General features: G+C 39.3%; 1 protein-coding gene across 4 annotated transcripts in view; it reads right to left on the bottom strand.

Moving 5' to 3' along the window:
• Positions 1 to 19,839, bottom strand: part of Reps1 (RALBP1 associated Eps domain containing 1) — a 68,326-nt gene that overhangs the window by 25,848 nt on the left and 22,639 nt on the right. For all 4 annotated transcript variants that reach the window (XM_051175345.1, XM_051175346.1, XM_051175347.1 and 1 more), the window contains exons 2-8: positions 9,627 to 9,750; positions 6,666 to 6,862; positions 6,386 to 6,539; positions 5,732 to 5,856; positions 5,024 to 5,186; positions 4,697 to 4,760; positions 3,485 to 3,639 (exon numbers count right to left, since the gene is read on the bottom strand). In XM_051175345.1, the coding sequence (XP_051031302.1) occupies positions 3,485 to 3,639; positions 4,697 to 4,760; positions 5,024 to 5,186; positions 5,732 to 5,856; positions 6,386 to 6,539; positions 6,666 to 6,862; positions 9,627 to 9,750 (982 nt within the window). The remainder of the gene's footprint in view (positions 1 to 3,484; positions 3,640 to 4,696; positions 4,761 to 5,023; positions 5,187 to 5,731; positions 5,857 to 6,385; positions 6,540 to 6,665; positions 6,863 to 9,626; positions 9,751 to 19,839) is intronic.

The following is a 19,839-nucleotide window of genomic DNA, read 5'->3' as shown; positions in this document are numbered from 1 at the left end:
TAATAAAAACGTCCTTTCTGAAGAAAGAGATTGAGAAAAACAGTAGAAAACGGAAAGACTTCTCATATTCACGGGTCGGTAGAGCTAACAGGGTAAGACCCCGTCTTACCAAATGCAATCTATAGTCAATGTAGTCCCAATCCAAATAACATAAAAGGTATATATTTAAAAAAATCCAAAAATTCTTATGGAATCAAAAACTACTAGGTTCACATTTCCCAAGGAAACAGTTGTGTGGAGGGAAGTGACCATATAAATGTCTGCATCTATGTAATTCTTACTGTCTGGTTAACTGATAAAAAGGCAGATCATGAATGTTCCTAGGTTATCAAATGTTCTTAGAGATACATGACTACTTTAAAGTCTGCTTTAATTTTCTTCTTTAAAGAATGATCTTTCATCTCCATACTTGAAAGCTTGAACTAGGGTACTAAAGACCTTGAACACCTTTACAGTTACTTTTAGTGGGAATGTGACAGCCTGTTGCCTTTCATTCATGCAAAATTTAAGAAAATCATATGCATATTCAACAATTATAGTCTCTTTCCTTTAGAAGATACAAGTAGACTTCTCGGAGCAACTCTGAACAAAGGAGACCTGACTATCCACGCCGGACCACCCGTAATTTCCACCGGCTTGGTTTCTGACCCCGCCTCCAGTCCTCTGCTGGAGTCCTGAGCCCCTCCCAGAGATCCGCCTATCTCTGCGGGTCCACTCTGAGTTCCTGCGGGCAAGATCCTTGACCCCCAAATCCTGGCCTCTGCCAAAGAAAGAGGTCTCAGCTGGAGAGTGCCAGTTTCCAGTGAGATCCGACTATCCTGCAAAACCTTCTCAAGTTCCAGCTCAGCCCTTGCCCTCTCCCGCCAGTCAGAGCTATTGGCCAAAGGACCACTGTGAGTACCTGCTGGCATCTTCTTCTGGGTCCTCATCCTTGACCCCATCCCTGGATCCCTGTCTGAGGAGAAACCTCCTAGAGAGCTTGGACCACACAGAGCTACAGATATTGAATCTCAGACCCACTTAAGCCCATCGGGGAAGTACCATAGAGAGAGGGGGAGACCCCACCAACACGTACTGGAAGAAGCTATGGGAAGAAGGCAATACAAGAAACACCTAACAACAGAAAGACAAGCATGACACCACCAGAATCTAGGGAATCTACACCAACTAGAATGGAACACAACAACAAAGCAGAGGAAGCAGAAGGGTACGACTTAAAAATTACCATCATAAAAATGATAGAGGCCCTCAAAGAAGATGTGAGAAAATCCCTTAAAGAAATGGAAGAAAAAACAAACAAAAAAGTGGAAGAAATGAACAAATTCCTTAAGGAAAGTACAGAAAGCCAAGAAAAAACAATTAACAGGTGAAGGAAACGGTTCAAGACTTGAAAACTGAAATTGAGAAAATAAAGGCAACACAAACTGAAGGAATGCTGGAAATTGAAAAGCTGGGCAAAAAATCGGCAACTACGGACACAAGCATAACCAACAGAATTCAAGAAATGGAAGAATCTCAGGCGCAGAAGATAAACTAGAAGAAATAGATTCATTGACCAAAGAAAATCATAAATCCAACAAATCCTTAACACAAAACATCCAGGAAATGTGGGACACCATGAAAAGGCCAAACCTAAGAATAATAGGCATAGAGGGTAAGGAAGCCCAGCTCAAAGGTGCCAAAAATATATCAACAAAATCATCGAGGAAAACTTTCCCAATATGAAGAAGGACATGTCCATGAAAGTACAAGAAGCATACCGAACCCCAAATAGGCTGGACCAAAGAAAAAAGACCCCTCGACATATAATAATCAAAACACCTAGCATACAGAATAAAGAAAGAATATTAAGAGCAGCGAAGGAAAAAGGACAGGTAACATATAAAGGCAGACCTATCAAAATTACACCTGACTTCTCCATGGAAACCCTCAAGGCCAGAAGGTCCTGGATAGATGTTCTAAAAGTATTAAGAGAACACGGATGCCAGCCTAGGCTACTATATCCAGCAAAACTCTCAATCACTATAGATGGAGAGAACAAGATATTTAATGACAAAACCAGATTTTCCCAATATGTATCTACAAATCCAGCCCTACAGAAAGTATTGGAAGGACAACTCCAACCCAAGTTGAAGGATAAGTTACCGGGGAAAAGGATTTCTATTTTTGTTTCCACAGAAAATGAAAAGATGTGGATTCCTTCCAGACTAATGTGGTTTGATCATGCCAGACCGCCTGAAACAGAATACAAGGTGATCCTACATTCAAAACAGCTGGACAAAGCAGCCTTGTAGACTACAGCCAGGATTTCTGAATCTTCTTCGAATCCCCCATGACAGCGCCCCTTACCAGCAGGAAGTAGTTTGGAAAGAACAACGCCCAAATTCCCAAATATTGTGTATAAATGTTTGTTTTCATTTAATTGGACTTTGTTATATAAAATAAAATAAATTAATAAAAAAATTAAAAGAAAAAGAAGATGCCAGTAAATAAGCATCTTTTTCTATTTGTTAATGATTCCACATATATCATTATGTGTGTGTGTGTGTGTGTGTGTGTACCAGTGTGTGTGTGTGTATACCAATCTAAGATCAAATTAAAAATTTCTAGATTTCTATAGTCTTCAAAAACCCCCAATATGCTTATTATTATAAAAGCCTAATGAGACACAGTGAATAGAAGGCTCGTGGTGCACACATGACTTCCTTTAGACAGTGCACCATGCAGTTACAATCAGCGCAATAGTAATAAGCAACACTGTGACCTTCTCTTCAAGTCTGGTCCTCCCATTCATAAGAAGAAAGCTTTTCTGTTTGCTTTTCTCATTTTATCTTGAGACATAGTCTAGTCCTGTAGCCCAAGCTGGCTGGGAACTTGCAGAACTCTTCCTGTCTCAGCCTCCTAGGTGCTGGAATTCCAAGTGTGACACACCACGCCTAACCTTCTGAACCTCTATTAAAGCTGAATGGATACCCATTGACCCGAATTTAGTCTATCCATTTTAGCTTGACCAATCTGTGCACTCCATTCATTCATTCATTTGAACTAGGGTTTTACTATGAAGCTCTGGCCAGCTGAGAACTTGCTATGTAGCTCAGGCTGGCCTCAAAATCAGAGACCTGCCTGCTTTTGCTGGGATTGAAGTTATACATCATCATGCTTAGCTAGATGTGTTCTCTTGCTGAAAATATTAACTCTATTAAACTTCATTTTAACATCTATCTTAATTTCCTTTTCAAAGTGAAGTATTAGGTTTATCTAAGCCAGTGTTCTTAACCTGTGGGTCATGGCCCTTCTGACAAAACTCTACCTCCAAAAATATTTGTTATAATTCATAAAAGTAGCAAAATTACAGTTATGAAGTTGCAACAAAAATAATTTCATGGCTGGGGTCACCATAAGAAGACTCAGCATTAGGAAGGTTGACAACCACGGACAACCACGGACTAAGTAGACACCAGCTCTCTGCAGCTGCCAGTCTCACCTGCTGAATCTTCCAAATCTATCAGCTTGGGCATCAGGCTTTCCGGGAGTTTTTCTGGCAAGTCATAGCCATTCTTCCTAGCAACTACCAGATGAAAAGCAGCACAGAACTCATCCAGTGTCAATGCGCCATCTTTGTCGAAGTCTGAGAGTTCCCTGGAAGATAAGCTCATTATCACCACAGTTTGCTTTGGAGCTCCTCATTTACAGAAAAGGAGACAAAAAATTTCTCCCACCAGGAAGTAAAAAAAATGTTTTAAAAAATCCCATATGTGCAAAGAGGTGTAAGTAAGCAAATATATGAAAATGTACCACAGAGTCAAGTGACTGATGCCTGAGTGCTCATGTTATGGTCCCATCAACATCCCTACACGCTCAGCATTCTCAGTGTAAAATAGAAAAAATAGTCTCTAAAATTAAAGTCACCAAAACATTACCTTTAAGTCCCAATGTGTTTTAGTAATAGCTCAAGTAAGGTATAAAACAAAACAACAAACAAACAAACAAAAACCTCCTGGAAATTATTTAAAAGTCTTTATTATCAAAGTTCAATAATTTTACACTTTAAGGAAATAGACTTTAAAGTTTAATAAAATAATACTGTCTTTGCTCTGTCTTTGGCCTTTACACTGAAACCATGTGTATATGCTCTAGTCTTTGAGACAAAGTCTCACTATATGGCTCAAGCTGACAATCCTCCCATCTCCACCTCCTGAAAGCTGTGATTACAAAGCCTATACCACTATGCCTGGCCTTAGCGAAGAATAATGATATAAAGTAGGAAGAATGTTTATCTGGTTACTCAATTTTTAAAAATAATTTGAGGTTATAATTTGTATTCCAAGGACTAATTTCAATTATGTGACAGCTATCTTGAGAGTCTTAGTTTATGTTTACCATGAGAGCTAAGCACTGTTCTTATGTGTATGGCTAGGTATAAACTTGCTGAAAGCCAGGAGAGGTCAAAATAGGCACTATGACAGCCTTTTCTGCATGCAGTAACACTAGCAACAGGAAGTTGACACAGCTTTAGTTTTAGTCTGCAAGAACTTCTCTAACTAGTCTTGCTTATTTCTTTCATAGAGAGAGAGGCTCACTGTCCTCGCTGTACTGAGTTCTCCACCAGTACAAATCTAGCCCTAGTTTTAAGGTGCTAGATAGAAATTCTTTGGAAACAACTCACATGGACCAACTAACAACAGACCACACTTACCAAATATGAGAAAGTTCAAGAATAGGAAGCTTTGATTTTGTAAAAAATTCTTTAGCTGCAGATCCTGAAATATTAAAACAGTTTTGTTTAATGTTATTCTGAACACAGATGTAAGAATGGAAGAAGGTAACAGTTTTAGATTGGGGAAAAGGTAACATTATAATGTGAAAAATGTCATGGTTTTGTTTCCCAGAGACTATAAAGTCCTTTTAGACAAATAACATGAGCAATAATTAGTCTATGATCAACAGAATAATGTCTGTGAGATAATGAAATTGACACTTTGTCCTAACCCATCTAGAAGAACTTCTGTTTTCAACGACTCACCTGGAATCAATCCGTTTAGATCAGGCTGAATGGTTTTAAACTGATTTACATAATACTGTCTTTGTTCATCTGTTATTTTCCAGGGATCATCATAACTACTGGATTGCCTACGAATTTCATTGGCAGTTGTAGCTGAGGCTACAGTTCGTACTGTTGTCTGGTCCTGCAATGAAACATTTTTTTCCTCAGTACAGTAACTATCTAAATGCTTACATGGACCAAGATTGCTAGGTACTTTTCCGTGAAAGCAAAAGTCATCTTTTTGAATATATTTAAAAGGTAAGAAGTATCAGCAAACCACATATTGTTATGGTCAGGTTATTGGGTATGGTTTTGCACACTGAGTATATAAACATGTAGAATGACAGCATTTATGTAAGCAACAGAAAATTATGAAAAATGTGCTAAGAAAGCCAAGCGAATATATTCCCAGATGTAAAAATCTTTTAAAACTTCACTAGGGAATTAGGAACAGAAATAAAATCAGCCAAAACTTAGTGAAACATTCCGTGGGTAACAGACTTAAAGAAATAGCACAGAGCAGAGTTCTGAGCATTTATTTATTTACTCATTTATTTATTTATTTGTTTATTTTAGTTAGAGTGAACTTGCATTTGTAAAATCTGCAATGGCAAAATATAAAAACAATGACTGCAGTGATTCTTAGAATGAAGCAAATAAAAATGCAATTCCAATAAAATGTCACACCTGGACAGAAGCAGGATGCATGGTTAAAAGAGTACTGGTTGGTGGAGTATCTGCAAAACTGACCCAGTTTTCTTGAGGTGGAGGTGGCGAATGTCCAGACCACACCGCATCACCAGCAGAAGAGCCTAAAAGGAGAACGATGACCACTCTGACTTGTTTGAAGAGCAAGAAGTTACCAGGTCTGACATGATCACAATGAACTATGATATCTACACTGTGATAGTTTCCCCCTTTCTCTAAATCACTGAAAATAGAACTCTTTCTGTTCAATTAAAAATGTTTCACTAAAAGTTTTTTAGTCATCTTGAGATTTTCTTGTCAATATTAAAAACTCTATACATCCAGTATTGTAGGAAATAATTGTTCACTTTACCACCAGGCTATCTGACACCCATAAACTTTGTCTAAACCTAACAGATGTAGGAAATAATTGTTCACTTTACCACCAGGCTATCTGACACCCATAAACTTTGTCTAAACCTAACAGATGTAAACTGCCACTTCTAAAGCTATGGATCTACCTATAAAATTAATAATTCATTCTGCTTTTATTTAATTTATAAGAAAATGACAGGAATAATTCTTATGGGAACGTTATTAATCCCTCTAATTTACTAAATTAAAAACACAGGAATTTAAAGAATCTCTCAATACCTGATTGTGTGTCACCAAAAGGTGACCAGAACGGCCCCGGTCCTGCAAGAGGTCTCTCACTGTTTCCCCCACTGGGATGGCGGTTATGTTTCCTCCACGTGTGTGGAGAAGTTGGTGGGGACTGCTGGGGTGAAACTACTGGAGATGCAGGTTCCTAGGGGAAAATGCCCTTTAAAATTTTCATTTTGAGATGACATTTTATTATCAAATACCAACAAGTGTTTGTAAGTGACCCTCTCCCAGGGCACTGGCTGATGGCATGCACATGCATGTGGCCTACCTGCTGATCTGCAGATGCACGAGGCTGAACAGCATCATGGCTTCCAGGTCCCTTCTTAACCTGGCCCCTGCCAGGAGGAGGGGGAATCACACCAGAGTAAGAGCCCTGGTTTTCAGAGTCTGAAGAGAATGAGGCGGCATGGCGAGATTCTTGTTCATTCTTTGAAGCCACAAATCGAGGAAGAGGAAGGTCCTTTACTGTTAACCACAAAAAACGGTTACATGTTGAGTATTTCTTACCTGAAATACTTGGAAGAAAAAGTGCTCACATTTCAGAGTTGATGGAAACTCTGTAGTGTCTGCAGGGATTTTATGGCTGGCATTTCATAAAAACCACAATCAGGGTTAGTATAAACCTTTTGAGCATATTGTTAGTGCAAAAGATATTTTGAATTTTAGATTTCCCGAATAGATGTGCTTAATCTGTATTACTTTAAAATAGAAAGGACACGCAAATGAAAAGATGAAATAAGAGGTGAATTTACTATCACTATTAAATTTAGACCATTATCTTTCTTGGAACATTTGAGAAGAATCTTACCTAGAAAGACATGATAAAACAAAAATGTTCTTTGATGGGTGGCAAGCAAGAGCTATGTTAAATGTCTACTCTCTGTGTACATGGACGTATGTGCATGTGTATGCTTGTGATAACTGCATTCATCCTGCAAAGTTCCTACTTACAAAGAACCTGAGGTTCTGAGACTTCTTAGTAGTGACAGGGCCTGAACTCAGGATCATCCAGAACCACAGCCTAGGCTGTGAGATGTCACAGCCATGACTGAAGCACAGGTTCCACCCCAAAGTTTGAGACTAAATTAATGTAGAAGGAAAATTCCTCGTGTGCCTAGCATGCCAAGCTGAGTACATGGCTTTCTATCTACCCATTTCAGTCTGCCAATATTCTCCAACAAATTGTCATTGTTGTTGTTTTTGAGACAGCATTTCTCTGTGCAGTCCTGGCCGTCCTGGAACTCACTCTGCAGACCAAGCTGGTCTCAAACTCAGAGATCTGCTTGCCTTTGCCTTCCTAGTGCTGGAATTAAAGGTGCCTGCCACCACTGACAGCGTATTTCAGGCTAACCATACATAACTCATACTTTAGAACAATACAACAACAGAACCATATTCAAAGTAAAGTGTACTTTTTGCTGACACAACTAACTTCATCTCTATTTTATTTTATTGGACAGGATCTTACTGTGTAGTCCTGGAGGGCCTGGAACTTGCTATATAGATCTGGCTGGCTTTGAAATCTCAGAAATCTGCCTGCCTCTGCCTCGAAGTGCTAGGATTATAGATGTGTGCCTCTCAAGCTTGGCATGGCTCTTTGCTTCTCTATAGACCCCACACCTGAAGGAATAAAACTGCTAAGCGTACCTAGTGCATATGTAAAGAATGCAAAATTCTCTTGAGAAGAATTTAAGCTTTCAATATAAGAGTGGGTGAAAAGCCAGAGAGAATGGACTGTAATGAAAACAGGTAACAGGAACCTAAGCTAATACTTCAAACAGTATCCATTTCATTAGGCCTGTTGGGAAGCCCCTGCAATCTCACCATCAAGGTATTCCATCCAGGTCCTGAGTTTGAGGCCAACCCAGGCTGCACAGAAGACTGACTGAATATCTGAATATTTCAGAAATTCATCCTTTCTCATTTCCCCTTTCTCTATGAAAAGTATAAAACTCTTAGACATCTCTCTTTATAGAATGTGTATTTTCTTTTAAATCAACAAGCCCTCTAATACAGAAAAAGAATATCTGAGACAAACCTTGTAAGGTGGGCTTTACAAGTTTGCAAATATGTTAATATTACCTCTATTAAGTAGCAATGGTTTTGTTTGTTTGTTTTTTACATTTATTCTCTTACTCACCACCACCACTTCTCTCTCTCTGTGTGTGTGTGTGTGCATGTGTGTGCGTGTTCATGTGAGTACATGATACATACATGGAAACCAAAGGACACGTTATGGAAGTCTATTCTTTCCTTCCAATGGCTTGAAACAGGCTGTCAACACCTTTACTGACTAATAAGCCATCTTGCCAACTCTAAGCAGAGCATGATCTAGATTAGAATGAAACCTCTTTCCAAACAAAACACCAGCAAATATAAGGTAAGAAAAGAAACTGGTCTGAGTGGCTCAGTCCTGTAATTCCATCTACTTAGGATGCTGAGACAGAAGAGTAGCAACCTCAAGGTCAGCCTAAGCTTCAGAATGAATTTAAGGTCATCTTGGGCAACTTAGTGAGACCCTGTCTCAAAATAAAATGAGGTTATAGTCTACTCAGAAAACACTTGACTCGCATGGATAAGGCCCTAGATTCACCCCTCATACATACACTAAAACATCAAAGTAGAAAAGAATAAAATAAGGAAGCTATATATAGAGGTCACTATCATTTACCTGTATAAAACTATTTACCTAAATTCTTTCTATGCAAGTTTTAATGAACTCTGAAAAAGTCATTTTAGCATTGTCATCAAATATATATTACACAGGGGGCTGGAAGATGGCAGAGGCTGGAAGACTGCTTGACAGTTAAGAGTACTTGTTGCTCTCGCAGAGGACCCTGGTTTAATTCCTAGCACCCACGTGGTGGCTCACAACTGTCTTAAACTCTAGTTACAAATGCCCTCATCAAACCTCCACAGCACCAGGCATATACATGGTGCATGGACACACATGCAGGCCAAACATTCATGCACATAAAACCAATAAAACTAAAACTAAAAATTTAAAGACATAGCATACATTGGGAGGTTAAGTATGTTCTTTAGCATAAAAGATAAAAGACAGACATGTTTTCTAATATCCTTACATATCAATAAGTGGCATCTAGATCACATTTCAAAGTCACAAGAGCCATTATAATATCAGAAAGTCTCAAAAGTACATAGACTTTGTTGCCATTTGCAATCAGAAGAATATTTTCTTTTGGCTACTCATGTATTTCACATTTACCTGTGTTTATGCTTTCCACTCTTAATGGGAAACCAGACTGGGCAACGGCTACAAGTTTCAAAGCAATGTAGAACTGACTTCTTCCAAAATATCCAAGTCTTGTTGCACCACAAAGCTCCATGATCTACAAAAGAATACAGTATTAACATTAAGATTTAAGGTAAAACTTCTTTGTCCAACAACAAATAATTATCCAACTTGCTTCTAATAATCTTAAATATTCCTTTACTATCTCAACAATTGGTTCCTTCAAGTTTCAAGTTTGTGTTTAAAAACAATAGGCATATAGGATTGAAGAGAAAACTGACTCTAGAGAAATGTCCAGAGACCTACAAGACTGACCCCAACTAACAATTTGAGCAACAGTGGAAAGGCTACCATAAATGCCCTTCCCTGATATGGGTGACTAACTTATCTACCATCATAGAGCCCTCATCTAGTAGCTGATGGAAACAGAAGCAGAGACCCACAGCTAAACACTGAGCTGAACTCCTAGAATCCAGATGCAGAGAGAGAGGACAAGACCAGGCTACAGAAACCCACAGAGACAGCTGACCTGAACAAGGAGGAGCTAACGGCCCCCAGACTGATAGCTAGGAATCCAGCACTGGATCAACTCAGACCCCTTGAACATGGGTCTCAGCTAGAAGGCCTGGGCAGTGTAGGGACCTCAGACAGTGGAACCAGGATGTATCCCTGGTGCACAAAAGGACTTTGGGAGCACATTCCCCATGGAGGGATACTCCCTTAGCCTAGGGGCAGTAGGGAGAGCCTAGCCCCTACTCCAAATAACTTGACAGACTTAGATGACCCCTCCAGGAAGTTGAGTGGGGGTGGGTGGGAGGGGGTATAGGAGGGTGAGAGAGAGGGAGAAGGAGGGAGGGAAGGAGAGAGGGAGAACTGGGATCACTATGTAAAATAAGAAAAAAAAAACCCAATAGGCATTGACTTTATAAATAAGGTCAAAAGCTGTGCATAATTTTATTATAATTATTGTTTTTCTAGAGTTGGGTGTGGGTGGTGCAAGCCTGTAATCCCAGCACTTGAAAGGTATGGGCAAGAAAACCAAGAGTTGAAGGTCCTCCTGAGCTGTACAGTGAGTTTCAGGTCAGCCTAGGCTATATGAGTTCCTATCTCAGAGCACCAAAGGACTGTGCTTAAAGAGCCAGCACACCATTTACACTCTTATGGTAAGTAACAGGAACTAGACAACTGTGAACTCATCTTAGGATAAGCACCAAGTATCTTGTCACAGCTTCCCCAATAGTACAGATTCCTCTATTTTTAACCATTTTCTGACACTTGAAATATTTAATTGAAGGTCAGAGGTGAGATATAGTTAACGTTTGTGCTATTAAGTCTGAAGAAAGTATTTACAGAACTGCAAAAAACAAAAACAAAAAGAACAAAACAACAACAACAAAAACTATTATTGCAGCCTGGTCTACACAGGTAGTTCCAGGAGAGTCAGGGCTGTCAGAAAGAGAAACCCTGTCTGGAAAAATCTAAAACAAAATAATACAATCATAAATTGGTAAGTAATATCACAGCAATAACTATTTGTTTACATGAAATGAAAGGGAGAAAAAGAGTTATGTCGTATCATTAACAATGGGGAAAAAATTCTTAGTTCTGCCCCTAAGGGGCATTCACTCCTGAGGAAATGTAAACAGGCAAAGGGAATTTAGAGTAGCAGGTGAAACCACTAGAAAACTATGAGGGGGAAAAGATGCAGAACTAACAAAGGAAAGCCACATTTTCTGGTGTAATTGTTGTTCTAGTTCACTCCCTTTTCTGACCACCTAAGGCTCTCTGGGAATAATTATACATCTTCAATAGTTCCATTTATAAAGCAAATCATCTAAAACAAGGGCTGTTAGAAGTCAGAAGAGAGTTCAAGGAAGCCAGGGTCTTAAGGGAAGGGGACAGCAGAGCACAGGGATGGGAACAAGAAAGGAGGAGTAATAGGGAGGGAAAGGCAGGAAAGGACACAGGAGGGAGACTAAGTAATGCTGAGGAGATCTGAAAAAGCTTTTATCAGCTATATCTACATGTCTATTTTCCATATGAAAGACTGAAGTAACCCTACCATGCGATTATACTCATTCTAGAAGCCATAGGTCAGCAAATAAAAAGCTCGGTGCCATGCGTTGAATATCTCTCCTATAGATGGTGGTAAGAGGTGTCCCAGAGACGAGCTTCTACCCCCACACCCCCAGGAAAAAACAAAACAATACAGGCTATTGCTTCTGGTTGCCCAGAACTTGATGCCACCTTATACAGTGGCCACAGGACACATAGCAATCACGTCAGTACTGACAAAAATCTTCCTTCTTGCTGATTAGCTTTCATGGTACTAGAAGATGCTATGCAGGATGGTAGTGGTGGGGAAACACATCACGCCAATAATCGTACTCAGGTGTGAATCCTGCGAGTTGCAGTAATGACCATAGTGGCAAGAAATGACCACAGCTCCAAAATTGCCATGAATGTTATTACTATGAGGATAATTGCTTTCTGATTGGATTTAAGGCCACTTCATAGGAGAAAACACATGCCCGATACTGTACAATTAGGCCAGAACCCATGACTGGGAGCTCAAGGCCCTAGGGATGAACCTATTACTGTTTCGTTAAATGTCCATTGTATTACAATGCCCTCTAAATTCATCCCTTTCTACCTGTAGATTAGTGCAGTTCTCAGACCTCAGAGTTTCTTTGTGGAGTGACACTCACAACTGGTCAAAGTGTAGATGGTAAGTGGGGTGCCCAGCCATAAATAGGACATCTACATCAAAGCCCCTTCCCAAGGCCCAGGCATCATGACAGAAGACTGGCAGTAGGAGCCAGGGGTCAGAAAAGATTGGGGCCAAACAGTCATCTAGACATGCCAGGACCACATGCCCCAGCAAACCACAGTAGCTGTGGCTGACGGAACAAGATCAATGCAGTCAACATCCTAACACAGGCTCCATGAACCCCACTCCTAACTGAGGACCTATGGTCAGCTGATGGCTTCTGAAGGGGGAGACTCGGTTTTAAGGGTTCTTATTAGGCTGACCATGCACCACTGGATGGCCTACATTCAGAAGTAAATAGAAGTACAAACTGTATTTGATGGCTTATTAAATTGGGGTGGGGGTGGCAGACAAGGAGGTGGGTGTGGATTTGGAAGAAATTAAAGAGAGGAGTTTGGAGCAAAAGACCAAAGTACATTGTATGAAATTCTCAATAAAAATATTTATTTTTTAAAAAGCCAAGTCCTACTTCTGTTATAATTTCTACTTATTAAAGATTACAACTCTTACCTATGAACTTCCTAAATTATCTCCTAATTTCCAACAAAGCAGTCTTCATTATTATTTCAGTAAGTTTCATATTACAGTTATTGACCTCCAAACTGTGTGGAATTAACTCATTCACCGATATTTACTTAGCACCAATTATGTCATTAAAACTGCTGAGATTCCAACAGGAACAGAATGGAAGGTTAATTAAAAGTGGAGAGCTGAGGGTGTGGTTGGGAGAGCAGATGGAATATCAGTGGATGAAGCTGAAGGACTAACTGCGTATCACATATGCAGTTTTCCAGGAAAGCTCTCCTGGTCATAGAATGTTATCATTTTTATATAAATTATCATTTCTGCTGCTTTCTAACTTTTGGGGTTGCCATACTGAAATTTTAATTCTGATTAAACTATAATTTGTTTTTGAAATGAAAAGCAAGCCACTCAATCCTGCTAAAAAATTACCTACTAATTGAAAACCCATCATTTTTGCAGAACTTGAAAAGTCAAACTGCATGTATTTTGGACTCCTTAGGCAGTCTGGCCTTGTACCACTCTCTTCTACTTATTTTAGCTTGAAAAGACAAATATGTAATAGAGTTAGGCAAGTCCTCTTTTTTGTTTGTTTGATTTTCTGGCCTATTGACATTTATTTTCCTTACATAATCTTTAGAGTAATTTGTCAGAATCACTTGAGATTTTACTCAGGAAGGCAATATGCTTGCCTTGTTCTAAAATTGAACATGACTATTGCTGCTATTCCAGAGGTTCTGGCCAACATCCTGCCACACAGTTAATGCTATTGAACTAGTTCTACTCTTAGGAGGGTCTTTTAATTGTGTGTGGTGGGGTTCTATATTTAAAACTATAAATAATAATCTTACCATGTGTATTTTATGCAGAAAAGTAAAATCTAGACTATTAAAATTATCAGATTTCCTAATATGGAACTATACTTTGATTCTTGAAGTGAAGTCCCTTTATTTGTGGTATATTACAGTTCCAAATAATATTATAAAATTGCAATCACAATCTTAAAAATAATGCAATGTTTGGATTTTGAATGAGTGTGTTCTACCGCTACAACTAAAGCAGCAAGCCTTCCTCTTGCTGCTCTGTAGTACCATGTGTCCATGAAGAGTTAGCGTTCACCTGTAACTGCAGATTGACCTCACATGTGCCTCAGCTGCTTCTGTTACTTAAAATAAGTGAGGTCTTTATTTTTAAAATATTTGATCATTTCCTACAGAAACATGACTTCCAATTTTTGCTACTTAGTAATTCAACATCATTCACAGTAGTCTCATAATTTCTTTCCTAGGGTAATTTTATCCAAATACTAATTACACAAATTTGTGGGCAGTTAGTTCACTCTTCCTCCAGTGTCTGGGTACCTGACCACGAGGAATGCTTGGAATTCCTCTTAGGATATACATTCTCAGGTCCCTTCCATCAGACAGCGAACTCTCCTGGGAAACTCAAGGGCAGGCAGTGGTTGTCGGCATACCAGAGGTAGCTAACCTTCAAGTAATGAACTGCTAAGTCTAGGAGCTTAAAAAGCAGCTGCTACTCTAGAGTTTTACTCTAGATGTCATCTTTATGGCATTGTTTGAAGGTGTGTATCTGGGAGTTGCAGAGATTACTGCACAGTGGTTAAAGGTGTACCCTACTCTTCCAGAAGACCTGAGTTCTGATCCCAGTACCCAAGTCCAGTGATAAATACTGCCTGTAATTCCAGCTCCAGGGCATCTGGCGCCCCCTTCTGGGCTCTATAGGTATCTATAAACAAGTGGTATACACAGATACAAACATATAAATAAAAAAAAAAATAAAAATAAATGTTTTAGGCTGGAAAGAAAACTTAAAAGTTAAAAGAATGTACTGCTTTTGCAGAGGACCTGAGGACCCACGTTCAATTGTCAACACCCCTGTTGAGAAGCTCACAACTGCCTGTAACTCCAGCTCCAGAGGGATGCAACTCCCTGGGCTTCTGTGGTTTTCTGAACTCACATGAGCACCCCCCCCCCCATCCCCTTACAGGAACACATGCATACACATAATAAAAAATAAATCTTTTAAAAATTGCATGACTTGGCTGTTCTATGTTTTCATTTTGAAATGTTAATATAGACTCAAAAACGAAACACATAAACTACTCTTGGCATATTTCATTCCAGATAGTATTCTGCAAATAATACTGGATAAAAGTAAGTGGCAAAAAAAATCACAATATTTCATAGCCTCTAACAAACCAGTAAGGGTATTGTGAGAAAAGAAGGTAAGGTCAGGTTTTATGTAAGATAATTATGCATATATAATAATATACACATGATAATTATTTATTGAACTTACAGAATTTCAGTGGACTGGTAATCTAGATTCTCAGAAAAAAAAAATCAGGCCATTGATGAATCACTGTTTATAAATTTTACCTTAGATCTTGTCATCTGATGACATCAATGAGATCTTACAATAAGATCTTATCTGGCAGGATGACTCAATACTGAGATGACTGAGCAGTAGTCAGGACAGCAGTTTCTGAGGTCCACGTCTTCTCATCTGCTAGTGTCCCAGTGTGACTGTTTCTGCAGAGTGTCAAGACTGATGTACCCATACCAGAGCCTTTGTACTTGCTGTATCCAGCATGAGTTCCCTCAGACTCTACTTGCTCCTGTCAGACAAGTTTTAGCACCATGACCTCAGGGGTCACCCTACTGTTAAATTACTGTCCAAAGAATGAAACTCCAGAGAACAGGCAAGGCCACTTACACTCCCAGCACCCACTGTTCCCAACAAGGTCGTTCTATAGTTGTGACCTGATAGAATGAACAATAGGTAGAAATGAGCTGTGCAGTGGCCTCTCTCCTCTCTTGCACTGACTGCCGATTAACAGTCCTGATGCATAGCTCCAAATACTTTTATATCTTAAAGAGCAGACTTCTAAGTCTCCCATATTATATATAACACCACTCTCCCTTGCCAATCTTACCTAAGTCAATAATGATTCCTACCTCTGTAATGTCAATATTCTCTCTCACAAGCTCATATTCTAATCTGGATTTACTTATTAAAGTTACATCTTTCCATCATTACCCACTATCACGATTCTTCTCTTTCCTGTAACTTCTGAAGATTAAGCTTATCTTACTGTACTTCTGAGACAGTCTCATTCTCTAGTCAGACTAGCCTTAAACTCACTATTAACTGGTCTTAGCTTCCTGAGTGATGAGATTATAGGTTAAGGAACCACTGGTTTATTTGTTTGTGGCTGACACAAAACAACAAAACCCACACAAACTGAATATATATATGGCAAACAGGAACTTTTGACAAATATAAGCACTATATACTTAAGTCTAGCTAAAAACTTCTATCTCCTCAAATGCTGCCATTTCTTTGTGGTGAAAACATTCCAAATGCATTTCTTCTATATTTTTTAGAAAATGCAATATGCCATGTTCACCATGGCTACTCTACCGAGCAATAACACACCAGAACTTTTTTCTTCTAACTTAAAGCCCATCGATCAATGCCCTTTTTCTGCCCCCCCCCTTATATTCTCCCAATCTCTGGTAACTAGTATTCTACCCTCAACTCGTACACAGTCAATTTTGTAGATTTGGCATGTGAGTAAAATCATGGTGCATTTATCTTTCTCAGTGTAGCGATTTTTAGCTACACTCACACTGTCACAAACGAGAGGGCATCATTCTTTTAAATGGCTGAAGAATATGCTATTGCATATACACACTACTTTTAAAATCCATTATTAGTTGATGAACGCTTCAGTTGTTTCCATTTCCTAGCTATTAAGAATAGCACTGTAAACCAGGCAGTGGTGGCACATGCCTTTAATCCAAGTGCTTGGGAGGCAGAGGCAGGTGGATCATTGTGAGTTCAAGGCCAGCTTTAGTCTACAAAGTTGTGTTCCAGGACAGCCAGGGCTGTTACACACAGAAACCCTGTCTCAAACAACAGCAAAAGGAATATTGTTGTAATAAGAGGTCTCTTTGAACTTCAATTTTTTTAGATGTATATCCAGTAGTGGGGTTGCGGTGTATGTGTAGGATTGATCTTGTGTGTGTGTGTGAGGGGTGGGGGTTGGCAAAGGAACCAAAGGTCAACCTCAGGAGTCAGTCCTCACTCACTCAAACTCTTACCGTCCTGCAGCTAACCAAGTGGATTAGGCTGACTGGCCAGTGAGCCCAGGGGTTTGTCTTCATCTCCCAGCACTGGGATTTTAAGTGCCTGCCACCACACCCAGATTTTCCCCTAAGGGCAAACCTAGGTCCTTATGATTGCACAACAAACACTTTATTCCCCAGCCCTCCACTCCCATTTTTTGAGATGGGGTTTTGCTATATATCCCAAATGATTTTGATTGTACTGTGCAACCCAGGCTGGCCTCAAACTTAGAGCAATGACTGCTAGGATTACAGGCTTGTGCTAGTACACCTAGCTGTCCTGTTCTCCATTGTGCACTCACTTACATTTGTACCAAGAGTAGGAAAGCCTCCCTTTTCTTCACATCCTTGCCATCATCTACAGAAACCCTAGACCCTTATTATTAAAAACAAAAACAAACAAACAAAAAGCCCAACCAAATGAATTAAATATAAGAAGAACAGAAATGATGGAACTATTAGAAGAAAATGTGAAAATACTTCAGGACATTGGAATGGGTAAGTATTTTTGAGGGCACCCACAATAGAGAGAGAGAAAAAAAAATCACAAACTGACAAATGAGATCCTATTAAACTAAGGAGCTTTAGCACAATAAATGAAACAATCAACAGTAAAGAGCTGACTCTCGAAATAGGAAAATGTTTGTAAACATCCAGAATATATGAAGAGTTCTAAAACTTCCACAGGAAAATCAATCTAACTAAAAGTTGGCAAAAGACCTTGAAGGAAGGCAGTCAAGTGACCAACAGACCAAAAGATGCTGTCCAACATCCTCAAACACAACCTGCCCATCCAACACTACGACCAAATCATCTATAATCTTTAGTTCTTTGTATTAGAGCTCTGACCTCTTCCATCAGAATTACTTGAGTTAGCTATATAATTATAAGAACCCTCCACCTTACTTCCCTCTGGTCTCCCTCACCTTACTCCTCTGGTGTAGACACTGTGGCTTGGTCATACTGGAATGCATAGCAACCTCTGGTACTTTCCGTACACATGGTGTGTTGAAAGGAGCCACTTTCTGTGGCCCACACCCATTTTATAAATCAAATTCATTAAAAGTTAAGCATTTTATGAAACAAGCAAGTTTGTTCTATCCAAAGTGGTTTAGATTACAAACGATCTGTGAGCATTTTTCTTTTTGTTCCTGTTGGACAGAGGCTGGCCTTGAACTCACAGAGGTCCACCTGCCTCAGCCTCCTGTGTGCTGGGATTAAAGGCGTGCACCACACCAGCCTGTGAACGCTTCCCTGTGTACAGCATTGCAGTACATTACTGAAGGAACAAGTCAAGGGAAATGAGGGGCAAAGCAGAAACACGCCACCCCCATTCACTCTGAAGTGCCTTCCTTTTTCCTACTGTGTGTTTAGCTTTACACACTAACCCCCAATATTCCCTTTTTTGTTTTTAATTCACTAGCACAGGCCCTGGAGAAATAAGTCAGTAGTTAAGAACACTGGCTACTCTTTCAGAGGACCTGAGTTTAATTCCTGGCACCTATATCAAGCACCTTTAACTCCAGCTACATGGGGTAGATGCCCTCCTATGCACATGAGACACACATTCATATGAACATATATACACATAATTAAAGCTAAAAGTAACTCTTAAAAAGAAAAAAGCAAAAACAAAAACCGTTCAGCTAGAGGCCTTGAACCAAACCAACAACTTGTTGCAATGAGCTTGTGTAATAAAGCTGAGTAGACAAAAAAGGTACACTGAGTGCCACACTGCAGTTCCCAGTGCCACTAAGATTAATGAAGAGGCGTTGGAGAGGCAGGAAAAATGGAGGAGTGAAGTGGAATTTTTGGTTTGTTTTCCTTAATATTTTTAATTAATATTTTTAAATGTTCTGGGGGAAAGCTACAGGAGTGGGGAGAAGATATGGAGGGACTGGCACATGAGTGGACTGGGGTGCATGATCTGAAATTACTGAAGAATCAATAAAGGATTATGGTTTTAAAAAAGTCCAGCAAATAATCACATAACTCACATCACTCACTGTCCTCATGATCATGCTTGCATATTTCTAAGTGACTGTCACTACTCCCACTGACCAACTTCACTGCCAAATCTCTCCTAAAATCTAGTCTAGTGCAAATACAACTGGGCCAACCCTTCTGAAATATTTGCCAGTAGTACTAGAGCAAGTATCTCATCTCACTTTTACTACATCTCTTATCCGAAACCCTTAATTGACTTATTGCTTTGCTGACACAATTCAAGTGATCTTTGATTTCCAGCGTTAGGTCAAGACTACATTACTTCTGTCATTTCTCCTGCTCTGAGTTTCTCTTCATACACGTGACCGTAAGTAGGCATTCTCTTGGCACATGCTCTCTTGCTCTCCATCTTTGTCTCGAACCCTTCTCTACAACTTCATTTTACTTTTCAATCACATCCCTCCTTCATCAAGGATAAGTTCTTCATGTATCCCCAAGTATATCCTTAGGTAGAACAAAAACCTGTATGTTGTGACGTTGCTAGGAGATACCCATTATTTTATAGACCACCTCAAAAACCAAAAGAAAGTATAAAATTTGTCAGAAATATTATTAAAGCTTGATAGTAACACATCAAACATTTCTTGCTGTATGTCAGACAATCAAAATATACAGATGAGAAAACATATACAAGTATAAGTAAATACATACACTAATTAGATCAATCTAGTCATTACTCAACACATAGATATTATGAAACTACATAGGCACAAGAAATACATATTCACTAGTCAAT

This window comes from Phodopus roborovskii, unplaced genomic scaffold (genome assembly GCF_943737965.1).
Source record: "Phodopus roborovskii unplaced genomic scaffold, PHOROB, whole genome shotgun sequence".
NCBI lineage: Eukaryota > Metazoa > Chordata > Mammalia > Rodentia > Cricetidae > Phodopus > Phodopus roborovskii.
Note: the sequence above shows the minus strand (reverse complement) of the source record. Positions and strands in the feature narration are given on the sequence as shown.